General features: G+C 45.9%; 1 protein-coding gene across 2 annotated transcripts; it reads left to right on the forward strand.

Moving 5' to 3' along the window:
* Positions 1 to 851: 851 nt before the first annotated feature.
* On the forward strand, positions 852 to 19,980 carry Nom1 (nucleolar protein with MIF4G domain 1). 2 transcript variants are annotated; one of them, XM_048440172.3, is made up of 11 exons: positions 852 to 1,845; positions 2,115 to 2,242; positions 3,807 to 4,002; positions 6,002 to 6,325; positions 7,821 to 7,931; positions 8,410 to 8,577; positions 9,353 to 9,474; positions 13,034 to 13,166; positions 13,561 to 13,692; positions 16,360 to 16,469; positions 17,558 to 19,980. In XM_048440172.3, the coding sequence occupies exons 1-11, from the start codon at positions 871 to 873 to the stop codon at positions 17,730 to 17,732; spliced, it is 2,574 nt and encodes an 857-aa protein (XP_048296129.3). In that variant the 5' UTR covers positions 852 to 870; the 3' UTR covers positions 17,733 to 19,980. The 2 variants fall into 2 exon arrangements, with proteins under 2 accessions (XP_048296129.3, XP_087763661.1); XM_087907535.1 differs by lacking the exon at positions 16,360 to 16,469 and having other exon boundaries at positions 17,558 to 17,781.

Genomic DNA, 19,980 nt, shown 5'->3' on the forward strand with positions numbered 1-19,980 from the left:
CATCTAACGATAAACTCTTTGCTTCAGAAATCACTCTTCTTATGATGTGACCTTCAGGCTCTGCTTCTGAAAATATAAAATGCTATATATTCAAATGTACTTATCACAGCGTCATTTCTAATATACAAATGTTGGAAATAACTAGTCAGGTGCAGTGCTGTGGGCCTGGGGTCTTAGCTACTAGGGACACTCAATTAGGAAGTGCTTTAGGCTGAGAGTTCAAGGCCAGCCTGCGCCACAGACTGAGACAATGTCTCAAAAGGAGAAAGAAAAGAATATACAGAGAGGGGCTGGAGAAATGGCTCAGCCGTTAAGAGCACTAACTGTGCTTCCAGAGGACCTGGGTTCAATTCCCAGCACCTACATGGCAACTCACAATTGTCTGAAAAGGGGATCTGACACCTTCACACTAACGCACACAAAATCAAGATAAATAAATCATAGAAAATTTAAAAAAAAAAGAATATACAGAGAAACAGTATTGGCTGCCTTCCTTTGGGTCCACATGCATGCATAGAAAAACAAGGATATGTGGAAGTTAGGCTATGTGTGGAAGTTAGAGCTAGGGTGAGTTCCGCTGTGCACCCCAAAACAAAGTGACCGGGTTTCAGCTTTTTTTCTTTCTTTTTTTTTCAAGACAGGGTTTCTCTGTGTATCCCTGGCTGTCTGGACTGACTCTGTAGTCCAGACTTGCCTCAAACTCGGGGCTTCAGTTTTCAGTTAGTGTCTGTGACTGCCGCCCTCCGACCAGCAGAGGGCACCGCCCTCCCATCCCAACTTTTTAGTCTCACAGACGCGCTCGTCCGGAAGTTCCGCCCCTAGCGGAAGTCGTGTAGCTGGGCATCCCGGAAGTTAGCCATCTCAGCAAGCATGGGCGCTGCGAGCCGCGGTGGAGCGCACCCGCGCCCGGTCCGCCCGAAGCGTAGCGGCGGTCGCCGCGGTCCGGTTGGTGGGGAGGGGGCCCTGAAGCGGATGCGGTTGGCAGTGGAGAACTTCGTGCGGGCTACCTCCGAGAGCGAGGCCCTCGAGGGCTGCGAGGACCGCAGCGCTGTGCCGCGCTCCCGGCCCGGCGGGCGAAAGAGCCGCAAGGAGCTTCGTAAGGAGAAGCGACACCTGAGGAAAGCGCGGCGCCTGCAGAGGACTGTGGGCTCCGGGTCCGGGGACCGAAAGGGTAATGTCGGTCTTCCCGGCGTCCGGAAAGCTCCACCGCCCTCTGACTCACGACCGACCCCTGCCACGGCCACAGCGAACCCCACCAAGGCCAAGGCTTCCTCCGCTAACATTAAGGCCGCCGCGACCCAGGATAAGGTTAAGACTTCCTCTTCTCCAGTTACGGCGGTGTCACCTAAGGCCAAGACTAAAGGTGGCCCCGGGAAACCCGGTCCCGCCACCTCCGCCGCCCGGAAGAGGGCACTTTTAGCGGCCAACGAGGAGGAGGACCGAGAGATCCGAAAGCTGGAGCGATGCCTCGGCCTGAACAAGCGCAAGAAGAAGGGCAACGGCAACTCGGTGCCGCTCAGCTTCGCGCGCGACGGACTAGATTACATTCTGGGGGTCCTGGAATGCGGGAGAGGCGGCGGCCTGTACGAAAGCAGCGGGGAGGAGGAGGAGGAAGCCAAGGCAGAGACTGAACAGGCATTGGAGAGTGACCTAGAGAACAGTTCCGAGGACAGTGAGGAGGATTCAGACTCGCAAGCGCAGCGGGAGGATCCGGAGGATGTAAACTCGCACAGGGAGGAAGAAACAGAGGGTGGGACACTGGAAAATAAAGGGAGTAAGAGAGTCCGTTTTGCAGAGACCGTTGAAAAGAGCGAAACTTCTTCGGAAGACGACATAGAACATGAGGTATGGCGCCAACAACGTGTAAGGCCCTCTGGGCTGTCATTCTAGATGGGGTGAGGGGGCAGGGGACACAATGACAGCCACACCTGCCAAGGGTAAGGCCAACCCAGGCCATTCCAGGCACTCCCTCAGTAGAGCTTCTCTGTTGAGCAGCCGCGTCCTGTAATAGCTGCTCCAAATCTTCAGGAGGCCAGGTGGTATTTGAGTAAAGAGGAAAAATACTAAGTTTGTCGACTGTAAATTTTTTTTGCGATTTCATTCCTGTCTTCAAGGAAAGGCACTGTGTTGAAAGTGGTGAAAAGTACATCCCACCTCGGTTGCGGGGCGAGGAAACAGTGGATGTCCACAAGAAAGAAGAGCTGGAAAGGCTCAAGAAACACGTTAAAGGCCTCATTAACAGGTAACCTTATACAGTCATGGCATATTATCAGTTAGCTATAGAAACCATCTAAAAAGCGCACGATGGGGCTAGGACTAGACAGTGTTTTGGATCCTTGTTCTTGGTGTGAGATAACTGGACCACTCTTGAGGAGATAGGATGCTCAGCTGTTTGATATTGCCCTTTCCATGTTTGAAAACCTCCCACGGATCATTCTGAGAAGCAGGAAGAAACAGGTCAGGGTTCTTTCTTTCTGCATCATCCCAGGAATAGCCCAGCTGAAGTCACCCTCCCTGGAAAGTGAATAATTCACCTGGTGGTGAACAGGGTCCTCCATGGCCATTAGCGTTGTCATTTTCTGTTGTTCTTTTTAAGAATAAAACATTAGAGGGTTCATCAGAAGCCACGTGGGTGGGGATTTGTCACTACCTTTCCCTATTGTCTGTCTAGACTTAATCCGTGTATCAGAATCGTTTGTTTAAAGCCCTTCCCCTCTTTCATGTCCCTCACTTGGCCTCATTCGGGTCCCTCTTCCAAGCCCTCTAAAAATGACCACTTTCCTGGCCTCTGGCACCTCATCTAATTTTGTCAGGTTTCAAATATATATTGTCCTTTTGTTGCTTAACCTGTTGTTATAGATCACTGGGAGTTACAAAGACGGGGAGGTGGGGGGAGCAGTCCTTAGAGGGATCACCCCCAGCTATTATTACAGTTAAAAACAAAACAGAGAGAGAACTGGGGGTGTGGCTAAGTTAGTAGAGTATTCATCTAACATGCACAAAGCCTAAAGCCCTAGCTTGCCAGGCCACATAAGCCAGCCAGGCATAGTGAGTGGTACATGTCTGTAAAGTCTGTAATCCCAGGACTCTGCAGGTACGTGTAAGAGGATCAGGAGTTCAGGGTCATCCTTGTCTAGACAGGCAGTTTGAAGCCAGTTTTGGATACATGAGACCCTGTCTCAAATGAAACTGACACAGAGCCCACAAGTGTTTCAGGTCACATCTTTTTCACAGGAGAGAGGTTGAAACTAAGTCTGTGCAGTTTTGTTCCATGAAGATTTGAGTGTCTGCCACCAGTATCAAGATGCATGGTTACTCTATCACAGAAGGTTCTCATGCCAGTCCTTGTCACACCTCCTCTTCCCTCCTTTGTGCTTTCTCTTTCTTTTTTGTTAAGCCCACGCTGTTTCCCTAATAATCCTGTAATTTCCACCACTACCTGTTGTTTTGACAGCTGGTTCAGTAGTAAGCACAGGTACACAGAGTGTGTCTGTGTCACATAAGAGATGACTAAGTTCATGGTTTTTTCGGTTTTTTTTTCCTTAACTCACCACCTAGGAGTGATCACTGCCTCTGGGGGATAGTAGATCAGGCCACCTGTGGGCATATGTGCAGACATAGAGAGGATCCTAGGGTATGCTTCAGTGGCTATGCACTGCTAAAACATGGTTTCATTATTTCAGAATTCTAGAGTGTGTTAAGAGCAGTATGCACCAGGTTTTTGTGGCAAAGTTTGGGTGGTTTCTGGGTCATATAATATCCATAAAACAGAATGTATCAGTAACTCTGCTCATACTTCACTGCAGACTGAGCGAGCCAAACATGGCATCTATAAGTGGGCAGCTGGAGGAGCTGTACATGACCCACAGCAGGAAGCACATGAATGACACCCTGACCACTACCCTCATGGATGCCTGTGTCACTGCCTCGGCCATGCCCAGCAGACTGATGATGGAGCATGTCCTCTTAGTCAGCATCCTTCACCACACGGTTGGGATAGAGGTACACCTGTGCCATCTGGAATAGTGCTCCACGTGGAGGCTGTGAGTTTGGGAAGCTCAGGACAGGAGAGATTGGCCTAACTACCTCAGAAGCCCTGTTCTGCAAGATCTACATTGGCCGTCTTGGGAATTGTGCTTCTGTAGTGCTCTCCCCCCACCCCCAAGGGTGTGCTTATTTTCACATGTGAATGCCCGAGTCCATTTTCTTGCTATTACAAAGTGTAATGGATGCCCTGGACAGCTTTCCTGGTGCCCCATAATCGCAGTAATTGACACTGTTCTGTGGCTGCTGTGGTGCCTCCCCCATCCTACCCCTCAGTGGGACAGTTCAGCAGACTTAATCAAAGTGATTTGAGTGCAGACGGCATTTCTGTGAGTTATTTTAAAAGTCATAGATATGACCACCTCAGTGCATCAGGAATTTACTTGATTTGAAAACCTGAAATTATCGGTCCTACTTCCCATTTATCCTTTGCTAATAGCGTGCAGGACAATGAGATGACTTGTTCAAGGGGAAGTCATTTAGTACTTTAGCTAATGGCATCCACTCAAGCATGTGCCAGATATACCGCCTTCGCAGGATGCTGGTTCCCATTAAACTGTGCTGAGAAAAACCTCCCAGGAACTCATGGAAGGAAAAAAATATTAAAGGGTGTTCTCAGCTACTGGGGCCTTCTGTCAATCAGTTAACATTCAGGCCTTTGCAGGTTTGTTCTAAAATTCACATATCAGAATCAGTGTTGGCAGTGTGAGGTTTTTTTTTTCCCCCCTATTTCTACATTATACCAGTATGTTTAATTTTAAAAACATTAATAGAATTTAAAATTTAGGTGGTTACATAATTGGACCTAATTGTGTGCTGAAAACATACCTGAGTTAGTGTCTCAATGCTTCTTGTGACCCTGCTAACATTCTACATGAGTATAGGATGGTGGTACTATTAGGAGAGGATGTGCTTCGGTCTCTCTTCAGTGAGAAGACCTGAGCTGGGAATCAAGCCTCAGGCCTTTAGTTTGGGCCTCCAGAAATTAGTATTGCCAGTCTTTCTAGCTTCGTTGTTTTGCAGTCTAGCAATCCTGTGTGTAGTTGCCCATTACACTTTGAGCTATATGTGGATCTCATCTGCCTTTGTACATCCACATGTCTTACCTGATATGAATTTTAACATAAATATGCACTGGTCCAACTGACATTGAAACAGATTTTGACCAGCAGCCCCCAACTTGTGTAGTTCCTGGAGATCCAGACTAAATGCTGGGAATCACACTCAATGGTGCCTACCCTGCCAATCTGCCCCATGTCACTCTATGAGCAACCCTTTCTTTCCCATATATCACAGCTGCCTTACTCATCTCCCAGCTGGATATCCTGCAGGAGAGAGTAGTCACAAGATGATGCTACCAGCAGCAGGGTTACTGCCATTTCTACCTTCGCTGCCTTTGTTCAGAACCACCACAAATTGAAATCCTGGCCTTCTTCCCCAGCATACACTTATGAATTGTAAATAGATGTTCCAGAACAGCAAAAGAACAGCACCATAGTGACCTTGCCCAGCTTCATCAAGCATCCGCTAGTTCTTGGCCTTCTGCTCTCCCCTGGCTATCACCCTTGCATGTATTCTGACACCAAACTCAGGTCATTGGGTGGGAAGCAAGCTCCTTTATGCGGAGCCATCTTGCTATCGCTTTTTAAAGGAATTTTTCTAGGGAACCACAGTGACTCCAAGGGAAGCCACCACTTTTTTGATGATTCTAAAGACATGAGAGTATTTTTATAGAAAAGGTTTCTCTGCTGAGGCAAGCACTCAGTGCTGTGTTTATTATCTGGAATCTTTTCATCAGTATGTGAAGCCTGAGTTACTGAAGTCTGCATTCTTAGTTACCAGCTCCCCTGCTGAAGTTCTTATCCCTCCTGGATTCGTGTGTACTTTACACGTATTTGTGCAGTTTGACAGGCAGGATCCCAGAATAACATGATGACATTTCTTCCATCTTCTTCAGGTTGGTGCTTGCTTCCTTGAGGCTGTGGTGAAGAAGTTTGATGATGTCTATAAAGATGGAGGTGAGGGGAAAGAACTAGACAACCTGTTTACCATGATTGCACATTTGTACAACTTCCACGTGGTACAGTCTCTCCTCATCTTTGACATTTTGAAGAAGCTTGTTGGAACGTTTATGGAAAAAGACATTGAGCTGATTCTGCTGATGCTGAAAAATGTGGGCTTTGCATTGAGAAAAGATGACGCTTTGTCTCTTAAGGAGCTGATCACAGAAGCCCAGGCCAAGGCCAGTGGGGCAGGCAGCATGTTTCAGGACCAGAACAGGGTAGGAGTGCCACTTGACCTGCTGAGTGTCCATGAAGCACATAGGGCGTAAATGAGTAGCTGGCTGAGCTCCTGCTCTTTGTTCTCTTCTGCCTTACCTAGTACTCTGACGTTTTCTTTAGCCTGCAAACTGACCTTGGTTTTGAGGGATCTGCTTTCGTTTCCTTGGGGTTTTTTTTGAGATGAAGTCTCACTATATAACCCAAGCTGGCCTCAGGCTCATGATCTGGTGTGGGAAGTCGGTCTGTACATGTGTTGCTCTTATTGGTTAATGAATAAAGAAGCTGCTTTGGGCCTATAGCAAGGCAGAATAGAACTAGGTGGGAAAAACTAAACTGAATTCTGGGAGAAAAAAGGCAGAGACGAGACACCAGAGGGAAAGACACAAGCTGCCGGCTGGAACCTTTCCAGTAGCTATGAGCCTTGTGGTAAAATATAAAATAATGGAAATGGATTAATTCTAGATGTAAGAGCTAGCTAGAAATATGCTTAAGCTAGTGGCCAAACAGTATTGCAATAATATAGTTTCTGAGTAATTATTTTGGGGCTGAGCTGCTGGGAACAAACAAGCGGCCTTCAGCCTATAGTGATCAATCCTCTTCTGAGTGCTTTGATTACAGGTGTGTAACACCACACCCTGTTTGAACCTTATTTCTTCATTAAGAACTCATACATATTTTATGATTATAAATGGTTTGATTGCCCTCTCAGAAGCTATTTCCCAGGCTTGGGTGTCAGTGGCAGAGGCTTAGTCTTGCCAGTTTCCTTTGTAAAATGGGCTCATAGCTCCCACCTCGTCTGAGGGGTTAGGACAGCACCCGAGAAGCCTGGATGTGACCTGTTGAAGAACATCAATGTGGGAACCTGGGGGGCTTGACCAGAAAGGAGAAGAAAAGGCCCAGGGAGCCAGCCTTTTTTCTTGGTGGAGGAAGATCTGAGCAGATAGTTATTGACAGATGTTCTACTCTGATGGCGACTTTGATCCCAGTGTAGGAAAGATGAGGGATGACCAGAGCAGGGGGAAGGTTTCAGGAATCTCTAAAACAAAAGTAGATGTGTGAGTGTGGTGGCAGTGGGTGCCGTCTTGGGAATCAGAAGTAAGTGATCAGGAGCAGGGACATGGGATGGGAATTTGGGGTCACCCTGTAGGATATACAGGAGATCTGAGACTGGAAGGGAAGGTGACAGCTTCTGAATATTCAACTTGGCATCTGGATAAAGTCTTGAGAAGGGTTTGCAAGGAAGGATCTGGTCACCCTCACACCAGGGCTGGGGTTGTGGGGGTGCAGGAGAGAAGGCCTCCAGATAGTGAGACACGTCTATTTTGAGATGCTTTATCGCTTAATGAACTGTTAGATGTATCACACACTGCCTCCAGACTATCAGTGTTCTCATCAGTGGTGACCATGTGCTTCAGCCATGATGTGTTTCTCACCATGTGGAATCCTCAATGGCTGTTAAATGATGCCTTCGGGTGCTTTTCCTTTTCCTTTAAGGTGCGGTTCATGTTGGAGACAATGCTGGCCCTGAAGAACAATGACATGCGTAAAATCCCTGGCTATGATCCTCAGCCTGTGGAGAGACTAAGGAAGTTACAGAGAGCTCTGGTGAGTGACACCCTGTTCTGCTTTGTCCTGAGTCTCCATGCCAGCATGTACTCATTGTGAACAGTGGTCATGCTGTGCTCAGCACAAGTCTTAAAAACTGTCTGTCTGTAGTGAGGTTGTGGAACCTCCATGCACAGGAATCAACAAGTTGGTTGAGTGCCCAGTATGAGTCTCCTGAGGTGTCCAACCTGTAGTCTTGCCATACAGCGTGAGATGGTTACTGTGGGCATTCTAACATAGCCATTGTTGCAGAGCCCAGGTCACACACATTTCGATAACGGACCCATAGACTTCACAAACAGAACACTAAGAGTTGGCGGCTCTTTCTGACATTTTTCCAAGCAGACTAACTGTTCCAGTTGTCCATGATTCATTGCCATAGTCATATACCCAAACTGCCTTTTTCAAACAAAGCGTAAGAGAAGTTTAGAGTGTGAGCCAGCCGAGGCTCTTCATGAAGCCTTTTTCTTTTAATCAGGTACGCAATGCTGGCTCAGGTTCTGAGACTCAGCTTCGAATCTCCTGGGATGGCATCTTAAATGCAGAACAGACTGGTCGCTGGTGGATTGTGGGGTCTGCGTGGAGTGGGACCCCAATGATCGACAACAGTCATCAAACGCTCTTACAGAAGCCGCCTGCAGGAACGGTATGAAGACCCCAGTGGTTGCCTAGCCTGCTGTGTTACAAGTCTACTCTGCCTAAAGTAGCTCCCTGTTATTCCTGAGTATTCATGAAGTGTACTACACAGGCTTATCAGGATGCCTCATAGAAGTAGCTCCTGTCAGCATATGATTAACTCAGTTTCTCTGCTTCTAAAAAATTTTTTAAGTTCCCACACCCACTGGGTGGTGGTGGCACACACCTTTAGTTCCAGCACTCAGGAGGCAGAGGCTAGTGGATCTCTGTGAATTTGCAGACGGTCTGGTCTACACATTGAAACACACTCTTGAAAAACCAAAAATGAAAAAAAAAAGTTCCGAGACCCAATTTAAATAAAATCTAGAAATTGAGTGTAAGAAAGGGGTAAAGATGAAACTCACCTGAGAGGAGCTGTTGTTGGAACTCGGGCACATGCTATTCCCAGGAGGTGTAGGTTCCAGTCCCTACTGTGGATTCAAATTGTGACTCCGATTTCCTTTGTCTTTCCTTCCTGGAGACCTTGGTCTTACTTCCAGACTCTGGCAGCAGCTTGTATCTGAACTTGATCTTCATTTGATGCACAAATCTGATCCACAGAGCAAATCCACCTCCTGAGAAAGCTCCCACTGAGCTTTTCTCTCTTATGTGCTCAAATGTGTATGTTATACTTTAGAAATTCAAGTTCAGAAACATGCTATGCTAAGGAGCAGTGTCCTGTTTCTGAGAAAACTTCTTCCATCGGGATGATGGGAGGGTCTGGACACTGACCTCTTTCTTTTCAGGTGAGCTCCAAGATCCTGGAGCTTGCAAGGAAGCAGAGAATGAACACTGATGTCAGGAGGAACATATTCTGCACTATCATGACAAGTGAGGACTTCCTGGATGCTTTTGAGAAGCTGCTGAAGTAAGCATTGGTGTGAGCATTTTGATCTGTTATTTAGTAGACATACTGTACATAGATCTAGGTTCAGCTTTTGGCTAATCTGAACCCCTCCTCTGAGTGTCTGGGTTCCACGAGAAGCTCCTGAGACATTGATCCCTACAAGAGCACCCTGGTAAGTGGTGTGTGTAGAGTCAGGTGAGAGCTTGACCGGCAGTGTAACCAGCCGCCTGACTGTCGGGAACTGTTATCTCTAGCTTTCTGACTCGTGATATAAAGCTTACAATATAGTTCCTGTGATTAGTTGTAAATTTTGAATTGAATGTTAAATCCTTCCTTAATCTGGTTCAAACTTAGAAATAAGTGCAAGTCTGATGATTGGGTTTTCTGAACTGGGCCTTGTTGATATGGAAACCTTGAGCTTGCTTACACTTCTGAGACCTTGCTGCTTGCTGAATGTAGGCAGCACTGAGTCCCTCAGTCAGTTTCTGTCTCTGAGAGACTTTGTTAAAGGAGGATTATCTTGTCCAGTCAAAGGGTCCCACTTGCCCATTGCTAGTCAGTTGTCGGCGCCTGCTCTAACGGAGTCAGCCAGGGTACCTGGAAGGGGGCGCTGAGGCTAAAGAACTGTTAGCCTGAGAGAAACTGAGACAGAAAACACAGGGTAGATTCGGGGGACTGCCAGCTTACTCTGCACGGCCCTGAGTTTATTTCAGAGCCTGCTTATACACAAAAACAGAACAAAGCACAGCATAGACCTTCAGATTCCTGTTCTTGAGCAAGCAGTTTCTTCTATCTGGATGTGCCCTCGACTGACATTCAGCAGCCTGTATTCAATAATGTATTCTTTCATTGGGCAAAATGCTCTTTCCCATGGACTTAATCAGAACTTTCTTGCAGCCCTCAAGGATGCAGGCAGGGCAAGCAAGCTTGAACCCAAATGACTTTTAAGTCAGAATTGACCCCAAATGGAAAGTGAGTCACATGTGGGGTCCCACAGTCAACTTTCTGTTGACTCTCAGAATGCCTGAGAAAATCAACTTGAAGGAGGAAAAGTTATTTGGGCTTAGAGTTTCAGTCCAGGGTTCCCTGACCCTATTGCGCTGGGTAGTGGTGGGACAGTACATCATTGCAGAAATGTGGTAGAAAAGACCTGCTTATTTCATGGAAGCTGGGAAGCAGAAAGAAGATCTAGCTTCCCTGCATCCCCTTGAAGGGGGCGTGTCCCCAGTGACCTAACTACCCTTCTACTGGGCCTTCTCAGGGTTCCTTCACTTCCAGTAACACCATGGGATAGGGACAAAGCCCTCAACACATGACCTTTGGGAAATGTTCCAGTTCTGAATGATGTCCTTTATGCCAAAAAGTATTTCCTTCACCGTTCTCTCATGGCCTAGTTAGTATTAACTGTCAACTTGACACTGCCTAGAATCACTTGAAATAGAGTAACTGTTTGTAACAGGTTGGTCTGTGGATGTGTCCGTGAGGGACCATCATAACTGCTGTGAGATTCAACCCACTGTGGGAAGCACCATTTCAAGCAGGTGGTGCTGGGCTGAATAAGGAACTAGCCTAGCGTGAGTAAGCCAGAGGGTAAGCCAGTAAGCAGCATTCCTCTGTGGTTCCTGCCCTGTTTCCTCAGTGTAGACTGTGACCTGAAAGTGTTAGCTAGATAAACCCTTTCCTCCTCAAGTCACTCTACATCACATTATTTTTATCAGAAAACATAAGGAAGCTGTACATTCTAGTTCATTTCAATGTTTTCAAACCTTTAACATTGCTGGGCATGGTGACGCAACCTATTATCCTATCACTTGTGAAGCTAAAACTGGTCAGTCTTACTTCCAGGTCAGCTAGGATACAAAAGAAAAGGTGTATCAGACTTAACAGTGACTTCCTGCCCACCTCACTTTTATTCATGAAAATCATTAGCCAGGCTGGGATTGTCCTTGACTCCAGCATTCCAGCATTGCAGATTTTTTTTTTTTGATCGCTGTCTATTCTTGTACACATGTAACCCCAAGGATTGCTATAGTACAGCTGAAATGAAACTGGCTATTTGGGTGGCCCACATACACTTGAAAGGCATGCTGTTTTTCTGTTGGGTTTTGTTTGTTGCTTGGGGATGGTGTGGGGGTAACATGGCAGCAAAGTTGCTGTTTTCTCCTAAGTCATACATAGAGCATCTGCTTTTGTCTACAGCTCCTGGATTCAGAGGACAGTCAACTTGGGCTAGGGACATGGCTCAGTGGGTAGAGGTCTTGTTTGGCATGTACAGGCAAGGCTGTGGATTCAACTCCTAATGCCCTCCAAAAGAAGAAAGACAATCAGTTATCTTTAATCACCAGAAACTTCAAGGCTGTGTGTTCTTCCACTCATGGGTAGACTGACTGTGGGTCCTCTAGGTACAAGGGTTGCTTGTCAGTCAGTTCTGCAGGAGACAGGGCAGCAAGGCTCATACAGCAAGGATGGGTCTTAAATATTCTGTACCTGGGACAAGAGCCAGACTTGGACAGCTACTTCATGACTGTTGACATGTTGACACAGCAGAACTAGAGGCACAGAAAACACATCTGTAGTGGCCTGTGTTTCAGGAAGAGTGACCTGCTACAAAGGGAGGAAGGAGGTAGAGGGACTGTAGAACTGTTTCCACTGGAGTGCTTGCTGTTTGACCCTGTGGGCCTATCCACAGTCACAGGACTGTACACAGAATGCATTTTGTTGTGAGTTTTACCTGGGAGAAGGGTGTTTGGGAGGTTTGAGACAGGTCTCCTTGTATAGGTCAAGCTGGTCTTGAACTCACAAATCTCCCCACCTCAGCTTCCCAAGTGTTGGGTTATTGTTATACAGCACCACAGCTGTTACCTTAAGTTATACAAAAACAAACAAACAAGCAAGCAAAAACAAAAAAGCCTTTCGTCCTAGTGCTCAGGAAGCTGAGGCAGGTGGATCTCTGAGTTCAAGGCCAACTTGAACTTGGTCTACAGAGTAAGTTCCAAGACAACCAGGGCTACACAGGGTTAGACAGTTTCTCTGTCTCAGAACAAAACAAAAAAAGTCTGGTGAGATGGGTCAGCATTTAAGAGTACTTGCTACTACTCTTCCTCAGAACCCAGGTTTGATTACTAGTGCCCACATGGCAGCTCACAAATGTCTGTACTCCAGTCTAGGGTCTCAGATGCCTGTTTTTGATCCGTATGGGCAGTAGACATGCAGGCGATGCACAGACATATATGCAAGCAAAACACTCATACACGTAGAAAATTTAAAAACATAATTAAAAAAAAACAAAAAGTAAAGTCATTACCTTAACCACACCCGGCTTCATGGCATCACAGAAGAGTCGCCTGTGCTGTCTGCAAGAACCAGTCCTTGGCTTGTAGCTACTATACAACTTGGGAGCTGTGTGTGCTTCACACATTTTGTCACATCATAGGACACTAAGGCCATCGGGGCTGGGACCAGTGTGTGACTGCCATCACCATCTTTACCAACTCCCTTTCCACTGGACTCCTCTGACAGGGAGGACTGATTTTGACCTAAAAATTGAAGTAGTATACATTCTTAGTCTGGTTGTTTTTAGGCTTGGGCTGAAGGACCAACAGGAGAGAGAGATCGTTCACATTCTCATGGATTGCTGCCTGCAGGAAAAAACCTACAACCCTTTCTATGCTTTCCTGGCTAGCAAGTTCTGCAGCTATGAACGGAGATTCCAGGTAACTTAGAAGACCACCAGTATATCTGCCTGGCTCATTATCCCACCATGGATCTTGTCCTTGCTAGCAGCCAGAACAGTGGGGCAAGGTAACAAGAACATCCCGAGGCAGCTTGTCTGCCACGGCTGGCAGGATTGTGCCAGGCTGGCTGGACACCTCTCTAGTGTATCGAATACTGGTATCTAATAACTGGTTGTTGCTAACCTTTCTTCAAAGCCATATGTTGACATGTGGGACAGAACTACAACCAAAAGGAACTTCTGTGATGGTGTCAGGAAGTTGCTCTTAGTCGTAATTTGGGTTATTGACTATAGAGTACCTATAAAGTATGTTCCGGTGAGTTGTTCCAGTTGTTTGCTACATTTTAACTTTTTTCTTCTTTACTGTTAACTAGATGACTTTCCAATTCAGCATATGGGACAAATTTCGGGACTTAGAAAATTTGCCAGCCACTAAATTCTCAAATCTGGTTCATCTGGTGGCACACTTGTTGAAGACAAAATCACTTCCACTTTCTATCCTAAAGGTCTGTATCATGCAAGAAATTAGTAAAATTCTTTTTATCTGGTGTATTTTAAAATGCCTTTACTGAACCTCTGGAATGTTTTCTTTCTTTTTGGGAGGAGTGGGGGTTGTTGGTTTGGGTTTTTCGAGACACGGCTTCTCTGTGTATCCCCGGTGTCCTGGAACTCACTCTGTAGACCAGGCTGGCCTCAAATTCAGAGATCCACCTGCCTCTGCCTCTCCAGTACTGGGATTAAAGGTGTGCGCTGCCACCAATACCCCAGCTATAAAATGTTTTCGTTATCATAGCCATCACAGAAAATATCTAATCAATACATAATATAAATTTACTTAGAGAATTAGTGTCAAGTTACAGGGTTCGCTTTTTTGTTTGTTTGGGTTTTTTACCCCCTTTGGTTTTGTTTTGCTTTGCATTATTTATTTTTTGTGTGTGGACTTGCATGTGCTGAGTTCAAAAAGAAACTTTCAGGAATTGGTTATCTCTTTCCACCCCATGTGTTCTGAGAATCAGCTCAGGTCATCAGTGTTGTTGGCAAGTTACTTACCTGCTGAGCCATCCTATCAGCCCAGTTATAGGCTTTTTAATAACCAAGCTCTAGTTATACAATGTTGAACCGGTCACAGCTCAGCTGGGAGCATAGAGTGAAGAGGACTTTATCTTCAGGTTCACTGGATAAACACCATGTTGCTGTAATAAACAGGATGACCAAAAGCAGCTTGGGGAGGAAGGGGTTTATTTCACTTTTACTTCCAGGTGACAGTCTATCACAGGGGGAAGTCAGGACAGGAACCTGGAAGCAGGAGCTGATGCAGAGGTCCTGAAAAACTGCAGCTCTGCCTGCTTTCTTATAGAACCCAAGACCCCCCAAGCCTAGAGCTGGTCCTACTGCAGTGGGCTGGGCCCTCTAGAATCAATCTCTACAGCCCATTTTATGGAGACATTTTTTCAACTGAGGCTCCCTCCTTTCAGATGACCCTGACTTGTGTCAAGTTGACATACTACTAGTTAAGATAGACTTTCCTCCTTTTAAAGACCTAGTTGTGGATCTTCGCTGCAAAATAATGTCCATTCCCACCTGAGGCAAAATGCTGTCTGTTCCCACCTGAGGCACAGGAGGTGGGATTCAAGATGAGCTGCCAGTGTCCTAAAAAATCCTTCTGTCCTTCTGTGACAGGTCTTCAGTGCAGCCTCCTGTGTCCTGTGTGCATTGTCCTTCCTGCCTTTCATCCAAATATCTGCTGACAATTTCCTTGTGACTGTGAGAAGTGGGCAGGAACCAGCTGTGGATGATAGGGTTCTCTAGAGTAACAACATTAGCATCAATCTCTCGATATATATAGAAAAGGGATTTATTAGAATGACTTACAGTTTGCAGTTCAGCTGATTCAACAATGACTGTGAGCAGAAAATCCAAGAATCCAGTAGTTGCCCAGTCCAAGAGGTTGGCTATCCCAGCTGATCTTCCATATATGGTGGACTTCTAAAACAGTAGTCTCCAATGCCAGTGAAGGAATGGGCTTGCTAGCAAGGTAGGACAAGCAGGCAAAGAACAAGAGCTTCTTTTTTCCATGTCCATATATGGCTTCCAGCAGAAGTTGTGGCCCAGATTAAAGGTGGATCTTCCCACCTCAAACTCTGGGTTAGAAGTGGATCTTCCTATTTCAAATTAAGCAGAAAGTTCCTCACTGGTAGGGTTTTAGTTCCAGGTGTAGTCAAGTTGACAGTCGAGAATAACCATCACAGGGCCCTTGATACATCCTTGACCCTGTTCCTGGGTTCTTGTCTGTGCCCTTGGCTCTTCTCAGGGGAGCCACTCTACTGTGATGTGTATACTTGTTCCTAGGCATGCTTTTGTGGTTTCCCATGCCTGTGTCTGTAAGCAGAGTGTATGTGGGCATAGCTCAAGTCTCTAGGCAATGCCTAGTTACCTACTGTACCCTGTACTTCTGTGGCTTTTTCTTTGTTATGAGCATAGACAATTTTATTAGACAGGGTTTCTCTGTGTAACAGCCTGGCTGTCCTGAAACTCGCCTTGTAGACCAGGCTGGCCTCAAACTCACAGAGATCCACCTGCCTCTGCCTCCCAAGTGCTGGGATTAAAGGCATGCACCACAACTGCAGAATTGGAGGCTTTAGAGAAAGAATAAAAAAGCCCAAGATTTTGGAGGAATAGCCCAAAGTGTTAGGGGAAGCATGTTTGGAAGAGATTGTGAAACTCCGTTTAAATTCAACTTGAGTGTGTGTTTTCTCCATGTTGCTGTCTGGGTCTCTGAGTAATGTCTTCTGTGTGGAAGTCCACAGTGTAAGTATAGCATACTTATCCTACTGCTAAAATTGAGCTTTGTGCAGTCGTGGTGCTTTTCTGGGAAACACATAATATGTGCATACTAATTGGCCTCTCTGTGCAGAGTTGTAACTCAGGAGTTGCTGCTTCAGAGGACAGAGGCAATACATACCTGTTTTCCCTCTACTAAGTAAACCTAGATTTGGAGTGTTAGCCCCGTAGCTATGGTCCCTGTGGCCGTGTAGCTCACAGCCCGGGAGCCAGCCCGTCTTGCCTAGCAGTGCTCTGTGTGCTTGCCAGCAGTTAGTGCTGCAGAAAGCTTCTCACAAATCGTGGTAACACTGAATCAGCAGGATGATGTTTTCCTATCTCCTGACCCTTAGGTAGTTGAATTCAGTGAATTGGATAAACCTAGAGTCCACTTCCTACGTAAAGTGTTGACTGAACTGTTGATGGAAACAGAAGAAGAAGACCTGGGTTTAATTTTCTCAAGGTACGTGCCCAGTATTTCCTGAGAAGACATGGGAAAAGAGCAAGCATTGCCATTTGGGCAAGCACGGAGGTTACTCCCATTTCACTCCTGATGGCTTATAATGCCGGGGATGTGCCTAGCACATGATTTTAGACCGAGTTCTACATTGTAATATCTATGCACAGGATTGAAGAATTGCAAGACTTGCTTAATGGAGAACAGTGGTTTGTAACACATGCATATGTTAAGCTGCTCCTTGGGTTTCATTTCATGTTCTTCCTATGAGGTGCCAACGTTTCAGGCCTCTCTGTGCTAAGCATATGCTTCTACCACTGAGCTTCATCCCTAGCCCTCAAGAAGTTCAAGTGAAAGCTGGGCATTTTGGTTCACACCTGTAATCCCAGAACTTAAGAAGCCGAGGCAGAAGAATTGTTATAAGCTCAAGGCCAGCCTGGTGAATTCAAAGCCAGGCTAGGACACAGAGTAAGCCTGTCTCAAAAAAAAAAAAAAAAAAAAAAAAGTTTATTTGTTCATTTTATTTTGGTTTTGGGACATAGTCCCACTATATATCCCTGACTAGCCTAGAGCTTGCTTTGAAGACCAAACTGACCTTGTTCTCACAGGTCTGTGCCTCACCAGTGCTGGAATTAAAGACATGTACCACCACACCCAGAATTCTACTTTAAAAGCAATTGGGTACAACCAGTTATAGCAGCTCATGTCGGGAGTCCTAGCACCTCAGAGACTGAGGCAGAGGGTTCCAAATTTGAAGCCCCCCTAGACTGCTTTATCCAGGTGTAGTGACATTCCTGTGGTCACAACTTTTCTAGAGGCTGAGCAAAGGGGAATGCTTTGGGTCCAGGAGTTCGAGACCAGCTTAGACAGTATAGTAAGGTTCTGCCTAATAATAAATTCTCATAAATAAGGGACAGGGTGGGGGTGTCTCAGTAGCAGAGTACTTGCCTATCTTATGGAAAACCTTGAGTTTTATCCCATCATCCAAAAAAACAAATGCCTGAAAGTAGGTTTTGCCTTGCTGCTTGAACTGTCAGGCACTGAGATCTGGAAGACCAGCCCCTCCCTGACCTATGTCTCCAATTCCCTTTCAGAGTGTCTGACAACCCAAAGCTGGGAATGTTGCAAGAAGGCCTGAAGCTCTTCATTAGCCACTTCTTACTGAAGCACACACAGACTCTCCAGAGTGCTGAGGAAGTCAATCTGCTGAGAGAGAGGGCAGGCCTTGCATCCAAGTCTTTACAGAGCAAAGCTATCCTAAGAATGTAGCCAAAGGACACGGAGCATTTGACTAAGAGATGAAATGTGTGAATTCAAAGGCCTGTTCTGCCTCTGTAAGAGTGGGAGTATTATACCATGGTTTGTCACAGTTTAAATACTATATTTTCAGATTTTTTTGAACCCAGAGTTGTACTGGGTTTTTTTGTTTGTTCGGTTTGGTTTGGTTTTAAGAGACAGGGTTCTCTGTGTATCTTTGGGGCCTGCCCTGGCACTAGCTCTTGTAGACCTGGCTGGCCTTGAACTCACAGAGATCCGCCTGCCTCTGCTGAGATTAAAAGTGTGCACACCACTGCCCAGCTGGTCCTACTGTATATTTTAAATGTATTTGTATGTATATAGTAGATCAAAGGGAAAGGGGAGAGAAGATGGGGACATTAAGCCATGAAGACTGGCAAGATCATATTTTTACCTTTTGAAATATTAGTAATTCAGAAGCTGGGCCAAACATGGTAGTACATGCCTCTAATTCCAGCCCTTGGGAGGCACAAGTAGGCAGATCTGTGAGCTCAAGGCCAGCCTAGTCTAGATAGCAAGTTCCAGGACAGCCAAAGCAAATCATGAGACCCTGTCCAAAAAAAAAAAAAATTCAGAAGCTAAGTTACCTTGGTGATTAGAATCTGATATCTCCCATTCATCAATCCCACCTTGGAGACTATTTGATAAGACAACTTCAGATAGGTATTGGGTGCCTGGTGAGAACAGAGAGAGATAGGAACATGATTGTGATGGGTAAGAAGGAATGGCCTTGGATGCATGAATACTCTTTATTTTACAGCCTTAAAGTTTACTTCTCTTTCAGATGCTGTAGACTTGACTAGCTCTGATCTTCAGTTGTTGGAAAGCAACTAAATAGAAGTAGAATGGTCCTAAATCAGAGCCCTTCCACCCAGCAGTGTTCTGTGTTGAGTGTGCATTCCAGGAAGGGAGGCACAGACCAGGAATGCTGCTCCTGGGTTTGAGTTTTGAACAGCAGTCCCTATAGCAGTGTGAGATGACCATGTGCAGTCAAGAGATGTCCATGCAGATCCCTGAGGACTGAGCTCTGAGGTGTTCAACAGTGTCCGCTGCTGTTCTTATTGCTATGACACACACCTGGCAAGAGCAGTGGAAGGAAGGGTTGCCTGGGCTCGTACTGTGTGGGTGTAGGTACAGTCTGTCATGGTGGAGTGCCCTGCAGCAAGAACTCAAGGCAGCTGGTCACATTGCTTCTGCAGTCAGGAAGCAGCAAGATGGACACAGCTCACTTTCTCCTTCTTACTAAGTCCAAGACCCATGGGAAAGATGGGTCTCCACCTAAATTAGCCCAATCAAGAAACTCACTTCGAACCTCCAGAGGTTTGCCTCCTAGATGATCTGAATCCTATCAAGTTGACAGTGGATACATTTGGGGGCTGAGAGTACAACTCCATGGTAGAACATTTGCTTGAACCCTGGGCTCGCTCCTTAGCTTCACTCAGAAAAGAATGTATTTTCTTATTTTTTCTAAGTTTTGTTATGTGCGAGTGTGTGGACGCATGTGTGAGTATGTTTGGAGACCAAAAAAGGGATCCCTGGAGCTGGAGTCCCAGGTAGTTGTCAGCTGCCAGTGTGGGTGCTGGGAACCAAACTCAGATCCTCTTAGAATAGCAACCACTCAACCACGGAGCTGTTGTTATGTGTTTGTTTGTTTTATGAGACAAGAGTATCTCCAAGTAACCCTAGCTGTCCTGGGACTCAATATGTAGATTAGGCTAGCCTCTAACTCACAGAGATCCACCTGCCATCCCTGTCCCTGCCCCCAAGTGATGGGATTAAAGGTGTAACGCCATGCCAGGCCCCAAATACGTACTTTTAAAATTATATCATACCTGTATTTGAAAAGTACTGCAAGGTTTGAGACAGTAATTCTCTTCTCTCCTCTCTCTCTCTCTCTCTCTCTTTCTCTCTCTCTCTCTCTCTGTGTGTGTGTGTGTATACATGTGTACTTCTTATCATAAAGATTAAGAACTAATGTAAAAGCTAGGCAGCGGTAGCACACACCTTTAATCCCAACACTTGGGATGCAGAGGCAGGTGGATCACTGAGTTCAAAGCCAACCTGATCCACATAGTGAGTTCCAGGACAGCCAGAACTACATAAAGAACCCTGTCTCAAACAACAAACTTATAAAAGTATAGAACCACTTTTTTAAAATGGGGGATTTCATCTATAAAATAAAGATGTGAACTTTACTTAAAAATAAACCTCTTTTAAGCTA

This window comes from Myodes glareolus, chromosome 6, assembly GCF_982192425.1.
Source record: "Myodes glareolus chromosome 6, mMyoGla1.1, whole genome shotgun sequence".
Classification (NCBI taxonomy): Eukaryota; Metazoa; Chordata; class Mammalia; order Rodentia; family Cricetidae; genus Myodes; species Myodes glareolus.